General features: G+C 37.1%; 1 protein-coding gene across 1 annotated transcript in view; it reads right to left on the reverse strand.

Moving 5' to 3' along the window:
• Nucleotides 1-18,800, reverse strand: part of LOC594281 (endothelin-converting enzyme homolog) — a 56,889-nt gene that overhangs the window by 17,058 nt on the left and 21,031 nt on the right. Inside the window, exons 4-10 of the mRNA XM_011677128.2 lie at nucleotides 14,241-14,393; nucleotides 12,449-12,514; nucleotides 6,062-6,178; nucleotides 5,499-5,591; nucleotides 2,140-2,273; nucleotides 1,443-1,665; nucleotides 607-705 (exon numbers count right to left, since the gene is read on the reverse strand). Of these exons, the coding sequence (XP_011675430.2) occupies nucleotides 607-705; nucleotides 1,443-1,665; nucleotides 2,140-2,273; nucleotides 5,499-5,591; nucleotides 6,062-6,178; nucleotides 12,449-12,514; nucleotides 14,241-14,393 (885 nt within the window). The remainder of the gene's footprint in view (nucleotides 1-606; nucleotides 706-1,442; nucleotides 1,666-2,139; nucleotides 2,274-5,498; nucleotides 5,592-6,061; nucleotides 6,179-12,448; nucleotides 12,515-14,240; nucleotides 14,394-18,800) is intronic.

An 18,800-nucleotide genomic window follows, 5' to 3' on the forward strand; every position in this document is an offset into this window, starting at 1 on the left:
CTAATCCTTTACCCATCTCAGGTCACAGTACAGTTTTGAGATCACCTTGAGCAATAGCTTTCACCATGCCCCCTCAAAGCAGTACATTTAAGTTCCCTAATGACCTAATCTCAAACTTCTATATTCTTTTCTTTCCCTCTCTTCATTACAGTGCATAGGAACATATTTATGATATGTGAGTATGGCATATCATTATTATTATACTTCTATTCTTTCTGCAAAACCTTCTTTATGAATGTTTGTGTGTATGTGTGTGGTTGTATTATGCAAGTCTTTTACCTTGAATATTTATGTTTATTATCTTGTTCAATTTTTGTTACGGTGCCCGGATTAGAAACAGAATTCCGCTTCCTAGGGGTTCTAACCATTATATTGCATACTGTCATTGTAAATTGTTTCATAATAATAATAATATTCAGCTTTTATATAGCTCTTAATACATCAATGATGTCTCTAAGCGCTTTACAAATACACTATTACCCTGGTCATCGGATTCATTACTTGCCCGCACACACTGTATGCACAATCTCCACTCCCTGGGGAACATTATAAAGGTTGGATATTTGTATAACATAAAGTATAAAGATGATATAAGGGATGGTTTACCTTTTGCTTAGCTGCTACCCTTGTGTCTTCATCCATCCATGGCAGATCTGGTAAATTCCTCTTGAATGCTGACTTGACTTCATCTACCATCTCATCAGCCTAATAAACAAACACAGAGAGAGATATGTTGTAGTTAGATCTTTGTACATATTAACACTATAGGGCAAGGGAGGAAAGCTGAGATTGACAGGGAGAGGAGCAGAGAAAAAGAGAGAAAGAGAGAGAGAGAGAGAGAGAAAGAGAGAGAGAGAGAGAGAGAGAAAGAGGGAGAGAAGGGGGAGGGGGGAGAAGGGGGAGAGAGAGAGATCCATGGTAGATCTGGACGATTCCTTATAAATGCAAATTTTACTTCATCTGCCATCAGAAGCTTAGCAGAGAGAATTAAACAAAGAGCAAGACCATTACCTCAAGTATGTACTGTGAAGGATTAGAAAAAGCTCAAGAGATAGATATATATATAGAGAGAGAGAGAGAGAGAGAGAGAGAGAGAGAGAGAGAGAGAGAGAGAGAGAAAGTAAAAGATAGAGAGAGAAGAGAGAAAGAAAGAGATATAGGGGAAGGGGATGGGAGCAACATCCATGGTAAATAACTGGATGGTTCCTCTTCAACATGTTCATCCCATCTGCTTAACAAACAAAAAGACAAAGATACCTGGTAGTGAAAACATCATACCACTAGCCACTGATGACTTTCTCTCCCATATAGAGAGCTGAGAAGGAGAGGAGGCCAACATTTTGACTTATTTAGGAAAATTTACTTTAACATATTTGATTGACCATTTCAATAAAATAAAATTAATATTGAGCTTCATGTATGAGTACCAAGTCTATTCTCACCTTTGCTTTACTGTGGCCCTCAAACGCATGCTTTACGAAGAGCGCCCCCAAGGCGAACCCGACGCTAGCATCCGTGTCCGAGACACAGAACCTCCATTTGGCCGGGATGCTGCGTTTGCCTGACAGCACCTGATCAAAGTCATGGTCTGCTTGCCTGAAAGCAGCACTCAGTAGGTTCATTAGGGAGGTGACCAGACGCCAGATCATGTAGTTGTGAACCACTCTGTTACAATGAGAGAGTCGACTTGTGAATAGCTTTGTAAATTAATACGACCCAACTGCTATGTAAATTGTAACATGTACATGATGTTGCATATTATAAAGAAATTCATTTTCCTAACATTACATTGTAATTTTTAAAAAACAGGTCATATGGGCAAGAAACGGTTAGCCTTCCTGTTGAAGTAAAAGCCAAATCACCTGCAAATCGGTCACATCATGCAAGTCACAGGAATGTCCCCAATTTGGGGCTGTATAATCCTATCCATACAATGTAGATACAATAATGATACGATAATGATAAATTGGGTCCATGTAGGAAAAGTATGAAGATGACCCAATCTAGGCTTAGAACCCTTCGGCAATGATTTTCTTGGACTTGGACTTCCACATGGAGCAATATTATTGTTACTGTTAATAATATCATAGATATTACACCAGCCTGTAACGGGTGAAAGTGGGGACTCTGACTACTCACATTGGATCTGAGGAGAGAATCAGGTTGGACATGTCTTGAAGGAAGTCCGGTGCGTAGACTACGATGGGTTCATCCTTGGTGATTTCAATGTCTGTCCCGTTAAACAGGAACTGAAGATAACTCAACCAGTCTATCTGTTAGAAGAAAGAGAAGGAGCAAAAGGGGGGAAAGGAGGGGGTGGGGGAGGGAGATGCAGGGTATAAGGAAGAAGAGGGGATAGAGAGAATAGATGCAAGTGGCAAGAGAGAGAGAGAGAGAGAGAGAGAGAGATCGGGAAGATAAGTGTTGAAGGTGGTTAAGAAATTGAAGAAAGAAATATGGGGAAGGGATGGAGGGAGAGAGGGGGTGAACAAAACAAAAGAAATGGTGAACAAAAGAAGGAGAGGGGGTGTTTGAGAAATTGAAAGAAAAGACGGGAGATGGGAAAAGGGAGGGGGAAGAGTGTGTGAGAGAGAGAGAAGGCAGAAGAGAAAAGAGGAAAGAGAAGAGAGTAAGACAAAGATGGAGAGGTAAGATAGTAGGAAGTAGAGAGAGAGAAAGAAGATAAAAGAGAGAGAGATAGAGCAGAGGATAAAGAGTGGATAGACAGATGAAATCAATCATTAAGTAGAGGGAGAATAAGCAGAGTGAGACAAAACAGGAAAAAATGTATACATAAGAGAGATATACAAAAAAAGAACAAGAAGGAGGAGGGATACAGAGAGAGAGAGAGAGGAGAGGGGGGGAAAAAGAAATATTATAAATATTTAGTTGTACAAAACAAAAACACACTGTTTCAGGCAACTTTATTATGGAGATATCCCGTTTGGCAATTGATAAAGTGGGAAAGGGAATAAACACCATCTAATTGCCCTTATCCCTCCATCTATTTACACTCGTAGAGACAGGCCAGTCTAACCTTGGCATTTAAGGCAAGATGTCTAGGGTTTTTGACATGCCTGCGGACAGGAGGATAAAATGCTGGTAAAATGGAACGTCCAAAGGGCAAAGCTAGTCTGCGAGCGCAGTCTCTAATTCAACACTTTACAATAATTTTCAAAAGCCTTGAGCAGAGCCTAGCTCTGTCAGTCTCGGGTATCATCCAGAGCAGCTGAAGTACAGAGCTTATGGGGTGTGCAATCAGCATAGTCTCACCGTGCAGACTCTGTTACGCACAACGCCTGACAAGGGTATGTGCCTGCAAACTAGGGAAAACGCATCCTTCCATACATCACACATTTTGACCTTGCACTCAATGGGATGCTGTGTTAATAGGTAGTGCTGTCAACTGCCAGCTTTTATTTTGTTTTCTCCACGATGATGGTGAAGTAGATAGCCTCATTAAAATGTAAACATGTAGCAAGAACTGATGCTGGTATTGCAATCTTGAATCATTTTAGGCCCTTTGATTGTTTCTATTTCCTAGCTTTCCCATTAATTTCTATCATTAACCTCTCTCTTTTATGCATTCTTTTCTAGAGATGCTTTTTTTCTCTTTCTTTTTCTCCTTTAAAAATGATAATACTAGCAACAATGGTATTAGCTAATTGTTGCGTGTTCTTTACATTATGATCCTTACAGCAATTCTCCAAATTCATGAACACAATTATGGCCTATACAGTACTCAAGTTTTATCACCATCATCAGCATCGTTATCATCAACATCTTTTTCCTCATCACCAACATCGTCACCATCATAATCATCACCATCATCATCATCACCATCGTTATCATCAACATCATTTTCCTCATCACCAACATCCTCACCATCATCATCACCATCGTCATCATCATCATCATTGACTACATCATCACTGACTACGTCACCATCATCACAGCCATTTCTATGCAACCCCAGCCTCTCCCCCCCCCCCTCCCATTATCCTCCACCTCCTTATTCATTACCATCATCATCATCATCATCATCATCTCCCCTTACTATGATAAGCAACTCTAACATCCTCATCATCACATTATGTATTTCATCATAACCACCACCATCATTCTCCAGACCACCACCATCATCCTCCATGCAACCTACACAACATATCCACCACCACCACTACAACACATGCAACCTCCACATCATCTCCCCCACCACCACTACAACAAATGCAACCTCCACAACATCTCCACCACCACCACTACAACACATGCAACCTCCACAATATCACCACCACACCACTATAACACACACAAGTCAACAAGAAAGCTACCACCACCACCACCACCACCACCACCACCACTACAAGACACACACAAGTCAACAAGAAAGCTGCCACCACCATGACCACCACAAATCTATGCACTATCTTCTCACATAGTGATATACTTACAGCAGGCATGATACCTTGCAAGTTAGCGATCGTCTTGAGATGGTAGAGCAGCAGCAGCATCATCATCACCATCATCCCCATCGTCAGCATCATCCTCATCATCAGCATCATCACCTTCTCTTACTATTACCAACTCTATCATGAACATTCTCATCATCACTTAATGTATATCCTCATAACCACCATCATCCTCCCTGCAACCTCCACAATATCTCCACCACAACAACAACACAAATCAACAAGAAAAGCTACCACCACCATGACCACCACAAATCTATGCACCATCTCCTCACATAGTGATATACTTACAGCTGGCATTATACCTTGCAGGTCAGTGATCGTCTTTTTTTTTTTTTAGCAGATGTTTCTGCATTTATTGATAAATCAAATATAAAACATTCAAATAACAATAATAGTATATAATATAATTGATTTACGTCAAGAGTGACAACTTAATACACACAAAATCAAATATTTAAAAAAATACATAATTGAAAGCTTGAAAGTATGGAGGTAAGTAAAAATAATCAAGATAAATGCAGAGGCCAACTATCATTTAGCAAAGAAGCTTGAGTCGATAGCAGCCGGGAAGGGGGGGGGGGTACATGGCGCTGTTTTAGGACAATGTAGGGGAATAGAGAGTCACATATAAAGATTTTGTTCAGAAAGTATCTGAATAAAAAGTGGAAAGAAATTAATAAAAGAAAAAAGAAGAAAAATGTGCAAGTGTGTGCAAGTGGGTGTGTGCAGGTGAAGTAAATGTTTGATTTGTATTGTTAATGAACTGGTCATCTAAAATTAATTTAAATAAACAATCAAAACCTCTGAGACCCTATGATGTTTTTGAATATGTTCTTGAGATGGAACATCATCATCATCAGCATTATCATCATCACCATCATCAACATCATCACCATCATCATAACCACCATCATCATCCTCCCTGCAACCTCCACAACATCTCCACCACTGCTAAACACACAAGATAGCTACCATGCCCACCACAAATCTATACACCATCTCCTCACATAGTGATATACTTACAGCAGGCATGATACCTTGCAGGTCAGTGATTGTCTTGAGATGGTACAGCATCTCAGGGTCTTGATCCTCTGTGTTCGTATCTCGGACTGAAATCTAATTGGAAACAAGATCCATAAAACATGATGTATGACAATACTCAGGTCCCCCTGCCACAAAACAAAACAAAACAAGAGTGGAGGAGATGGTGGGTGGGTGGGGAGGGAGGGATGGATAGGAGGTATATTTAGATTCCATAGACAATTTTCCATCTAAAATCATTGCCAATAATCAGTCTTTAGAGAATGAAAATACACATTTATGAGGTTACACAGCGATACTTATATTGTATCTGCACAATAAAATCAAAGAGAAAGATGAAAAAATGGAAGAGGAGGAGGAGGAGGAGCAGTAATATTAGTAGCAGTAGTAGTAGTAGTAGTAGTAGTAGTCACAGTTGTTGACATAGCCATAGTCATGGTCGTGCTCATAGTAGTATTAGTAGTAGTAGAGGACAAAAAATTAAATTTGCAATATCTGCAGTAGTTGTTGTTGTAGTATTAGTTTAGAATAAGATAAAAACTTACATTTGCAATATCTTGTCCAAATTGCAATACTGCCCTCATCTGTCTGTGTGCGTCTTCTTCCTCAGCTCCCATTAGCTTTGCAATTGTCACCATCATCTTAATGTATGCTCCTAAAACCTAAAATAAAGAAAAAAAGAAAAAAATTAAGTTATTGTTATCAAAACTTTGATGTAAAGTTCTGACAGAAAAAGAAAAAAAGGAATCAATGATTATTTCACTATGATCACGATGTATGCTAGACAGAAATCTGCATGAAAATAAAAACGATGAAATATCAAGATAATTATTTTCATGATCATTTTCATTCTGATGAATGCTGCTAAAATCTGGTAGGAAATGGAAAGAAGAAACTCTGGGATGATTTTCATCATCATCATGATCATGATCATCATCATGTATGTTGCTAAAACCTGGTGAATGAAGATAGAAGGAACTTACCGGTAGTTAAAACTTTAGTTAAAGCAAGAAGAAACTCAGTGAAAACTTGGAGAAAACTTCCACCATCATCACTATCACCGTCATTATTCCTTGGATGCACTAAGCACTAAGGTTGTCAGAGCTAAAGCCATCATGTTAATACCATGGTCCATGGTAATACTATCCAAAGTTCTTTAGAGGTCCATAGAGATTTTATATCACAATGCAATACGTGTTACACATGAACATAATATTATTTTCATCAAATATGATGCTTGAAAGTGTCGGCTTGTATGGTGATGTAGATATACAGTGGGCTTGCGGGTGCACCATGTGAGAGAGAGAGAGAGGGTTGAGGACGATCCATCGTCAACGTGTTCGAAACGTCGAGCCACTCATCCTCTCCTAGCGCTAAAAAAGATAACAAACAGTCCTTTTCAGGACTACACACCCCAAAGAAAGATTACCGAGTCAGAGTCCTTTTCAGGACTCCTCAACCCTCTCTCTCTCTCTCTCTCTCTCTCTCTCACATGGTGCACCCGCAAGCCTACTGTATATCAAACATGATGTTCCTATGAAATGCAAAGCTTCCCATCTTTCTACCTCCAAAAATGTATTGCTCAATCACATGATACAGACTGCATAGGCCTACAATAATTTTTTTTACTGGGGTAGAGGATTGCCTCAAAGGTGAAAAAGCTCTTGATTGCCTCAACAACTTGTGATATACACAAGTGTCTCTCTTTCACCTCTCTGTTGTAGAGTCCTACATGCGAAACTAGTTATAACCATACACAGAGGTGTCAGGTATCACCTAGCACAATTAAACCCTGTAGATTTGGAGTGGATAGCTTACTCGCAGACTTGCAGGTGTTTCTTAGTGGACAGGAGTCACGTTTGAATTCATTTGGATAGAAACAAAATCAATTGCATATTGAGAGGGTATTTTCCTCTAGTTGTGAATGCCTCTTTGTACATGTAGAGTTGTAATACATGGTATGTGAAGACAGTCCCTGTGTGTGCATCTTTTTAGGGTGTTTCACAAACAGGTGGATTTGAATAGATATCCTTTCATGTGCTGGGCCCCGTCTTACAAAGAGTTAATATCAATCGTAACTTATTTGCAATTGATATCAATCGCAACTATGTATGTAGGAGACTGCAACTTGCGATTGATTTGGATCGAAAGAAGGGTATTTGTCTTGTTGGGAGGGGGGGGGGGGTAATAATCTTAGAGGACAGTCAGCCAGGGGTACATGTAGTTGTCAAGTTGTACACCTGTCAGAGTTTGAGGGGAAAAAACAGAATCACCTACAAAGGTTGCACTGTCCTAAGGGGAATAGCAGTTTTGGTGAAGTGTTAGAAAACAATCTTAAGAAATATCTGTTTGATTTAGCTTATAATTGATTACCATTACCTTTCATGTCTGTACCTTTCCTATTGCACTTTTGTATACATTTATCAGGTTTTTCATCTTTTGCACAAGCTGCGCCTTGAGCATTTGATTGTCAAGTGGATTTGGCGCCTTAGAAATCTTATGTATTATTATTATTATTACCGGTAATAACTATCTTAGAGAGCAGTTATCAAGGGGCGATTCATCCAGGGGGCTTCTAAAGCTCTTTATATATTTTTCTTCAAACATCATGTATGCCCTACAGACAAATGAAACAGCAACACTGTAGGCAACCTGGTCATTTGATGTCTAGAAGAAATCAATTTACAATGATGAGATTGGAAAAAAAGAGGGACAATGGAATAGCTATAAAAAAGTGAATCTATATGTACAAGTAAGGTATTAAAGTTGCGTTAAACTCTTTATAAATAACTGAAAGCCTCTGGAAAATTTGTAAGATTAATTTTCTCTCCAGCAAAATGTTTGGTCTGGGCAGGGTTCAATTTACCAGGCCCGTATCAAAATTACTTCAGGCAAATTAAGCCTTAAAGGTAATACAAAGTTTTGGGACATTTCGAAAATTGGGTGGATAGTGATTCTTTTCAATTTTGATATATTTGGATGCTCCTGTGGATGAATAATAAGCACTAGAAAATTTAGTCCCTAAAACGCTTCTGCTTTCGAGAAAACTTGAATATACAAATTTACCGGTGCTCCCGGTAAATTTTGATGAATTTCAAATAGCGCCTACGGCCATACAATAGTTGCTGCGACCATGAAAATCTCAGAAAATGTAATTGTGATATAAAATTTCCAGATGGGAATAGCTAATCGGTCGATTTTAGTCAAGAAGCATTGTTTTATAGCTTAATTAATATCTTGGCCTTGAGAGGGAGCTATACAACATAAATAGTTAATTATTTCCAATTTCCTAACTTAAGACTCGATTTCAACTGCGATAACGATCACTGAATATTGTAGGATCGCATATGCTTCCATTATGTTCATTTGAACCAAATTCATGACCCCATACCAAAACTTTGTATTACCTTTAAACTGAGATCAATGTGTTTGATATATTCAATTTTGTACTAGTCTTTCCAAAAGGGAAAAATGAAATCACTTAAATAAAACAAGACAAAAATCACAGTTCCTACAATGTTCAGGATTTCACTCCATGAAATCATGTACATGCTATTCAGAAATCACTAACTATGCGATGGGAAAGGAAAAAAATCAATCAGCCCCCAAACTATTGCAGCTACTTTTGAGGATTGTTTCCCCATTACTTAAATTCTGCAACGTACATATGCCTGCGGCTGCCGTTCCTCTACTGTACATTTTATGAGTGCTAAGCGGAGATTGCAAATATACCTCAGGGCTAAAATGGGTTTCTTTCAAGGGGGACAAAGTTAGAGCTACTCATTCTCAGAGGGAAGGTTGAACTGCCCAAGAAAGATTAGAACTTTACAATAAATATTATGTCATACATGCAAAGAATATGGACTTAAGAATATTTTACAAGATACAAATAATAACAAAAATCCCCACAGGACATATTTTAAGGGGTTGACTGGCAAGTGAGTTTTTAATTATACACATTTAAAAGATAATAAAAGAAAAACTGAATTCTCTTGTCAAAGTTGCTTCATTTGCTCTGAATAGAGAAATATTGTACTTTCAATCAAACGGAAGATAATAGGCCTATATGTCTATAGTCTGTTCAGACCCAGAAGGGCGTTAAATCTGAGTTAAAGTATATGAGTTAATGCCCTTCTGGCTCCAAACAGACCAAATGAATTTTCCAGGTCCTTGGATGTGCACAATTATGAAGGGCTATAGGCACTGCTTAGTTGAACAACTCACAACTAAAAGCAAAACTGCGCAGTTGGATTGTAATAAAATAAAGTGACTACACTCTTCCTATCCAGGGACCGCATTGCAATCTGTAACGCTTTGAAATGTAGAGCAATTTCTCATTTATTTCTTGATCGGAGCCTCTTCCAGGGCAGCTTACTCATTTCTTTTTGTTCACTTTTACCATCTTTCCGACCAATGATACCATTTGGATAGAGCCGAGATCAAATTACAGCATGAAAATTGAAATTTGATCATAGCCCCTACAAAAGGGGGAGAACGAGAGAGAGAAAGAGACTACATCGTCGTCGACGTCGGAACAAGCGCCCTTCCGGTGAAGAGTGATAATGGACCAAGGCTCTTCATATCGCTTCAATAAAAGCTTTTTTTCATTTGTTTGGTCTTTCATCTTTTCTTCAATTCCTTTTATTCATCTCAATCTTCCTCTTTTTTTCCTTCTCTTCTTAATAAAGACAGATAGATAATGGTGAGAGGGAATAAATGTAATGGGTTGTGAAGACATCCATAGGGAGATATGTGGTGAGGTGAGAAAAACCACACAGCATCTCTTTAATGGTCAATCTCCATCTTATTGACTGTAACTCATTCCACTTAAAGGGAAAGTCCACCCCTGATATTAAGTTGGTTTCAATAAAATCACATAAATGAGAGAAACAAATATGTGAAAGTTTGAGCAAAGTTTGAGCAAAATCTGAGCAAAATCTGAGTAAAAATAGGAAGCTTTTGATTTTTTTAAGTTGTTATCAGTGAAAAATAAACTGACAACATTGTGACATATCATGCAGGGAAAAAAAAATCAAAACTTTCTTATTTTTAATCGGTTTGTGCTCAAATTTTCACTGACCCGTTTCTTTAATTTGTATGCGTCCTTTAAAACCAACTTAATATTAGGGTGGACGTACTTTCCATTAAAAAACCATGTCAACATACTTCTGGTGTTCAACATAAAGTATGTACATCTAAAGGCACAGTTTTGTATATTTAAAAAAAGAATCCTTTTGCCAAGAGTTAAAGTGGTGTGAACTTATGTCACTTTTAATCCTTCCAGGATTGATTTTCAGAGGTAAGTTGATCACATCATGTTCTTCAAATTGGCAACAATAATTTTTTTCTTTTCTTGCTAAATTGTTTGAATAAAATGTAATGTAAATTAGCCTACTATCAAACAAATAATATGATTGCAGGGCCCCTTAGGGTGAACAGTATTAATACTGATGAGGCTACCCTGGGTAAACAAGACATATTATTATTATTATTATTATTATAAACATTCGTACAACAACTTGCAATCTTAATCAAACAGATTTCACACCTTTTCCTATATAAACTTCCTCTTATATGGTTTGTCATTCTGAATATGATCACAGTACAATCATACAGTGTACGGTATGGTGGATTCATATTTCATATAACAGCATGCACACTGTAAATGAAGGATTGGACCTGACGGTGTAATATCAAAAGTGGACCACATCAATCAAACAAGCATTTATCTTCTATGACTCTATCCAGGGGGCCTATACATCACAACAGGGGGGTGTTTCACAAAGATTCCAGGTTGAACTTAACTCTAAGTTGGACTTAAAAAGTATGGAGAGCCATTTGTAGCCTTTTAATGAAATATATTCAAGAGGAAAAATTCAAGTATTTTAGACTTTTCATAAATTCCACATCAAGAACATGAAATCTCCCATGATAATAGAAAATATAAATGATTTTAATCAACATTTTATGCCTTTTAAAATAACTTTTACAAAATATTTTAAAGGATGCTAATGGCTTTCCATAATTGTTAAGTCCAACTTAGAGATAAGTTCAACTTAGGATCTTTGTGAAACACCCCCCAGGAAGTAGGAACAGTCACATACAAAGTACATGTATATCTATACAATAGCTTTAAAGGGCAATCCAACCCTCGTAATAGGTCCTAGGGAGTGTTTCACAAAGACTAAGATCGACTTTAAGTTGGACTTAAATATGGCAGGCTGTTCTGTTTGCTCTCACCATTATGATCTTTAGATAATATTTTTTTTCCTTCAATAATGAATTATCAAAAAAATGTAAGTTCTCTAAATTTTGTGACCATGATTTGTACGTCCCTTGAAAAACCAATGCCAGTAAATGGTGAGAGAAAACAGTGGCATGAACGGCCAGCCATATTTAAGTCCAACTTAAAGTTGATCTTAGTCTTTGTGAAACACTCCCTATGTGTATAAAAGCAGGAAAATAAGAAAACACAAGGGTAAAAATTTGAAATAAATCGGACCAATAATAAGAGAGTTGCGAATGTTTGAAATATGGGTTCACGAAATAAGTGTGAATCTCAAATTGGCAGTTTGGTCAGTAGTCCGTGACGTAGACGCGGATAACTCTCCCATTTGTGTGTACAAAAATATCATTAATTTCTGTTTTTCTAAGTGCCTTTTCCCTTGGGGTACTACTCAAAGTATTTCATGGATAACATATTATTAAAGGTCCTCTTAAGAGAAAAGACCCTCCTGAGTTATACATTTGTGAAAAATTGAAATTTTTACTGTGGGAACAAATGAGAAAGTTGTTGAAATATAAAATATACATTGTCCTAATGAACACTTTAATATCAATTTGATGTTCCGGACGCATCTTTTAGTGCTACTATACATTTTGCTAAGGTACCTATAAAGGCTAAGCAGATAATACATAGATTGATCTCTTACCGGGTCTTCCTCTGTTTTGTTGATGAGGTAACTTGAATCTGGAAGTAATAAACCTGACTGAGCAATCTGGAAAACAAATAGAAATATATAATAATATATAAAAAGACAAAAATTCATATTTGCACCATTTTGGCCGGCACACAATGATTTTATAATGCTAGACTTCTTACCCCCTTGCCCCATCCTCTATGACCCCTTGCCCCACCCTCCACGACCCCTTCCTCCAACCCCACCACCACCAGCTATCCCACCACCACCTGCCACTCCGCCCCTTCCCATCGACCTCGCCCCTTACATCTATGATCAATAGTAGATGTGAACTTACTACTTAACCGTCACCATACAAAGAAAAGCCCTACTTTATAATTCTACACAATACGGTCTGTACCATTGACGTTCATAATATTATGACTATTATTATGTAGCATCAAAGAAGAACGTCACGTATTTACCCTACAAAGCTAATTCTGTGGGTTGGTAAATTACTCCAAAACATAAAGGTTTAAATAAAAATGTTCTCAAAATCTAAATGATTTATTATAATAAACTTGTTTGGATCTAATCTTGTTCTTATTCCTATAGGCTTAAATCCAAGGGCAACCCAGTTCTCTTTGCAATCAAATCAAATGCAATGGCTTAAAATTGTAAAATATAGTCTTATGTACACAATAAAATATCATCGATGTCAAGTAATTCAATAGCATTTCACAAGGTATGCAGACACAATATGAACATGACGGACAAAGAAAGAGGACAAAATATCAGTTCCTTATTCTACCCTCAACAATTGCTGTGGTAGACAAAGGAACATCCCTTCACTGCTGAAGTAAAAATGTGTAGAACAGGTGAATATGCATGTCGTCGCTGTTTTCACGAAGTGACGGTAGTGAAAAAAAAATTGCATTCACTTTGCGTTACGATTTTCCTCACTACCGTCACTTCGTGAAAACAAGGACGATGTGACCCCTTTTCTACAATTTTTAATAGCAGTGAAGGGATGTTCCTTTTTCTACCACAGCAATTGTTGAGTGTAGAATAAGGAACTGTATATTTTGTCCTCTTTCTTTGTCAGTCATGTTCATAGTGACAGCGAAATACATTAATTAATTTGGTAGTTATCATTGTCTAGACAATTTGAAATTGAAATTGAAATTGAAATGGAAGCGTGATCATGAAATATACCATGATACATGATATACAGATTTCTAATTGGCAGAGAAAAAGGAAAGATTACAGAGATACACAGAGATAGGAAGGATATTCAGGAGGGTAAGATTGTGCAAGTGTATTAGAGGAGCAATTAAATCAAAGAATGAGAGAAAATGAAGTAGAGGGGGGGGGGGGGGGGGGGGGGGGGTGACATGTAACAAAGCAGAGAAGTCAAGGAGAAAAGAAGGAAGAAGAACCCAGAGTGAAAAAGACAGAACCAAGAGAGAAAAACAGAGCAAGAGAGAGAGAGAGGGAGAGAGAAAGAGAGAGAAAGATATATAAATATAGATATATATAGAGAGAGAGAGAGAGAGATAAAGAGAGAGAAAAACAGAGCAAGAGAGAGAGAGAGAGAGAGGGAGAGAGAAAGAGAGAGAAAGATATATATAAATATATATATATATATAGAGAGAGAGAGAGATAAAGAGAGAGAAAGATATATATATATAGAGAGAGAGAGAGAGAGAGAGAGAGAGAGAGAGAGAGAAAGAGAGGTGGGGGAAGGTTGGATAGCGAGGGAAAAGAAATATAAACATGTCAGTAGACGTTTCACTTGTATATTGTCACAGATTGATAGACTCACTTGTAATATGTTTCTTGATGAATTTTTGTCATCGCCAGCAATAAACAAACTAAAGAAAGGTTGTTCGCTGTAGGATGTACCTAGTACTCTGATAGTCTGATTGAAATCATACGTGCTTGTGTTGAATGTTCCTGTGGCGTTCCAACCTCCTAGCTGAAATGAAGACAATAAATAAAATCAAGTATAATTAAAGATAATAATAATACTAATATTCCGTTTTTTTATAGCGCTAAATACACCAATCAAACGATGTGCCTAAGCACTTTACAGATATATGATTACCCCAGTCATCGGATTCAGGCTTAACCGCACACATTTGTGTGCACATTTTCCACTCCCTGGGGAGCATTCCAGCCAGTCCCCATTTTACAAAGGAGAAATAATCATAAGAATATTCATATATTTAATTCTTAAATACTAACATGTATTCAAAAGAACAAATCTCTAGAGATGTAAAGCATTTTTAGACATGACATATTGAAAAAATTAAAAAGAACAAATCTGCAACATATTGAAGATCATCTTTAGTCTACTTGAATACCCAAAATGAGGTTGAAAAACAGAGTCAGCAGCACATGGCAAAGAAAATTGTGAGGCACACTTCGCCAGTGTCACTTTATTTTACCATGACTATTTCTTTAGGTGGCTTATATAATGTGTGAATAAGATCTTACAAAAGAAGTCCAAGTTGAAAACAGGTTTGCTTCATTAAAAGCTGAATGAGAAAACCAATCAGTGTGTTAAAGGATAAGAAAGCTAAGAATTTAAAAAATTATAATTAATAAACAAAAATTGGCAACTTTGACCATTCAGGCATCTTCTTCAATTCCAACTTTAATTGTTCAAACTCCTTTTTAAAAAAGCTTCTCTTCCAAAAGGTGCCCAAATTCTTTATTTATCATTAAATCTTCTCTCAACTAGAAAGTTCTTTTTTATTAAATCATGACAATCGAGTTCACTGACCCACCTGGACTCTAGCTACATAACACTATTACAGTCTTCTATCACCTCCAAAGAGCTGAATCTGATTACAGCGCTTCAGCCCCTCATCTTCAACTCAAGGAATGTATACATTGTATCAAAATAATTCAGCCTTAGATCTAGAACTCAAGGATCACACCCAAATTATTTTGACTACCGGGAGGACGGGGAGGTTATATATCCTCCAGTATCTATCACCTCTTTACATGCATATTTTACAGAGGTTATTAATTTATCTTTATTGTAAAAAAACATTTCAACACTGAAATAAAAAATAACCCAGGACCATGCAAGGTTCACAAATAAGAGTACACGTTCCTCAGGTAGGACTTTTTGCACTCTACACATGTTGATGATATTAATGCCAAACTTCAATGGATTACCAGTAACATTCCATTTCTTTCAACCCTATACATGTAAGCATAAGGCTGTTCACACTGAAAAAGTAATCATGATGAACATGATGAGTGGCTTAATGGACCCTGTTTGAAGCTCCTTGGTTAATGCTAGCCTTGACAGTAGAGGGGAAAGATTCCCTCTTCGTGCTTCACCAAGGGTAATCTAGGATATGCACATTTTTATTTTGATATAATTTCCCCTTTGTGTTGTCTAGGTTATGTTTCCATTCAAAATGTTTCTCTAATGTTTTGAAGACCTGTAACAATCAATTAATCATGATTATTTCATGATTTTAATTGAATAAACTACTTAAATTTAAACTTGCATCGTGTACTTTAAGTTTTGACTGAGTGTGCTAGTTTTGATAGTTCCAGACTGGACTCACTCAAGGTGAACACATCATTTTTTTTTGAGCTGAGAAAAACTAATCGAGCTTAGAAACTAGGCTATGAGAAATGGGGCAACCTCTCAAACTAGAGCATGTCTTCTTGCACTGTTTTATATGGGCTTTAACAACACTGTCTAATCAGGTGTCATTTTAATCATGGTTATCATATCAGCATTTCATATCAAAGCGAGACATCCCACACACCAGGAGACAGTAAAATGTCATCTCAATGCGGACATTCAACTATGGATCTGGAAGCTAGGGGGCACTAGGGGTGCTTCAGAACCCCTTATTGATCCCAAGGGGCATCAAAGACAAATTCTCAAGCCTCAGTACTCCCAAAGAGGTATATGTTGTTGTTTTTGTTTAATCGTCTTTTTCTTTTTTCTTTTTTTTTTTGCTAGAGTATTTTGGTTTCTTGTGTTTTGTTGGTATTGTAGGTTCTTTCTGTCTTTTTTATCATGGTGCTTTTTTGTTATTTGTTGTTATTGTTATTGTTCCTGCTCCAAGAACTTGTGCCCCCCCCCCCCCCCCCCCCCCCCCCTCCCCTCTCCTTCTCCAGCCAGAGAAGCCTGGATATATATGCCACTGGCAGTGCATAGTGTTCTATCTATGCACCCATTAAACAACAACAAAAAACACTCCCAGGGCCCTGCATTCAACATTATGAGATATCCTATAGCATGACATGAGATCTCACACACTGCCAACCCTGATTCAAATAATAAATATCCCAAAAAGAATCAAGTCAGAGATCCTATTAGAGCCTTGCAGGTGCTTCTACCCTGCTTATTAATTCAGGTGTGAATTCAATCGTGGAATCAATGAGAAGAGATTCATTCAGTCGTTTGCATATTACGGCTTCGAGAGAAGCAGATGTGGAAATCGATACGCCCAAGATTAATCAATATGTAGTTTGAAATCAACCACATATGATTATAATAAAATGTATACTAAACCATATAACCATATCGTCGCTGTTTTCACGAAGTGACGGTAGTGAAAAAAAATTGCATTCACTTTGCGTTACGATTTTCCTCACTACCGTCACTTCGTGAAAACAAGGACGATATCACACATAATATATTAAATGTAAAATGTAGACATGTGTGTATCAAATTAATATTACCATTTCTATAAAAAACAACAGTGTTTTTTGTTCTTTTTTTGTTGTTTACCTTGCCAAATTCTACAATGATTCTGCTTTTTTTCTTTTTTCGGCAGCAAAGCTGAAAATAAGTTAAGAACCTCTAAACGTGGCTGAAAGGAGGTAGGAAATCCACAGACAAATGTTTTGTACAAAAGATTTGAAATAACTGGTAACTCTCGTCTGTTGCAATCAAGAAAGGTATAAACTAAGAATGCTTTACAGAGAGCTGATCGATGCCTTTCTGGCTTCCTGCGGCGCACAATGCAAAATAAACAATTAAAATGGATAAATCGTATGTAGAGAATGAGAGCAATATCATAAACTCTGTGTTTAATGAATTTATGTCCTTCTAGTTTTCAGCAGATGAAATGTCAAATCTTTGATGGATTATACACACATACAGTATTCTCTATAGGAAAATACATCAATTTTGTGTTTCCGGGAATCATATCAAAATAGCCTCTCACAGTAGATCAGCAGCCTTCCATCTACATTGTACCTCTATCATCCAATTCTGGAATTCCTGGTTATCTCATCAAGGGTTTCCCTTTTTTGGCATGATCTTTGGCTACGAACTCGATGCTGACCAAACCTGCAAAATGGATTCCAAATCATAACTGCTTGGGTTTTCTGAAGTAGCATATACAATCAATTAACCCTTTTTCTGCTCTATTTATGTCTCATTTTCTGATGATACAAATTTGAATATCAAGCTGGGATTGTTTACAAAATACAAAATCAGTGACATGAATTAAAAAGTTCTGTTGCCTCTTGCATGATAAACTGTGATAAAACGGAATGCTACAACAAGTCAAATGCAATCCTTCAAAAAACAGATTCTGATTGGTTGAAAGACTAATTGCCATTGTTTTGTAAGTTGTATAACAATGAAAGTCATGCAAGAGCCTCTGGAAGTCAAGAAAATCTCTTTCAAAGATTTAGAGTTCTGGTGAATAACAAAACTTATACTGAATGTTCAAGATGACAAATAAATGACATGTGCCATACAATGTAGGTAGAAAATGTATAATGGCTGAGTAATCAGTATTATAGAAAGATAAGGAAATAAAGGTATGTATATAAAGTAGGTCTGACACCGGTGCTTATAATGTGCAAATGGGAGTTTTGGTTTTTATCGAAGATGATTTGTGTTCGTTTTTTTTATTTCACTGGTTCAAACAATCAATCTACTGCAGGATAAACAACCCAGAATAAATCATAGCAATTTTCTCTCAAAATACGATTCCCAAACCAGAGCTCAAGATTAGCTTCAAAGAAATGTTGACAGGAGCATGCTACCTTGCCTAAAAATAGTCCTCTATAAAAAATAACATCAAAGTGTAGCGAAGAGTCATCTTTTTTTTCTCTTTGATGTCAATGTCACACTTGGGGGGTTACATACTTTTCCAGCTGTGTATCATTCAGAAGCAATCTCCTTATAATGTATGTTTGATAGAATAGCTGCTATAAAGTAGCACATGTGTGGCCTTGATTTCTTGGCTTCTATAATACACATAGGCATGACCTTTCACAATCCATGTCAGTTTCATCCTCTTATAAAAGAGGTTGTATACTGCTCTACTAAAAATGTACAATAGTGTTTGAAGTTTATAAAAGTTCTTTATCTGTTTTTAAGATAGAG

This window comes from Strongylocentrotus purpuratus, unplaced genomic scaffold (genome assembly GCF_000002235.5).
Source record: "Strongylocentrotus purpuratus isolate Spur 01 unplaced genomic scaffold, Spur_5.0 spur5_scaffold_16, whole genome shotgun sequence".
Classification (NCBI taxonomy): domain Eukaryota; kingdom Metazoa; phylum Echinodermata; class Echinoidea; order Camarodonta; family Strongylocentrotidae; genus Strongylocentrotus; species Strongylocentrotus purpuratus.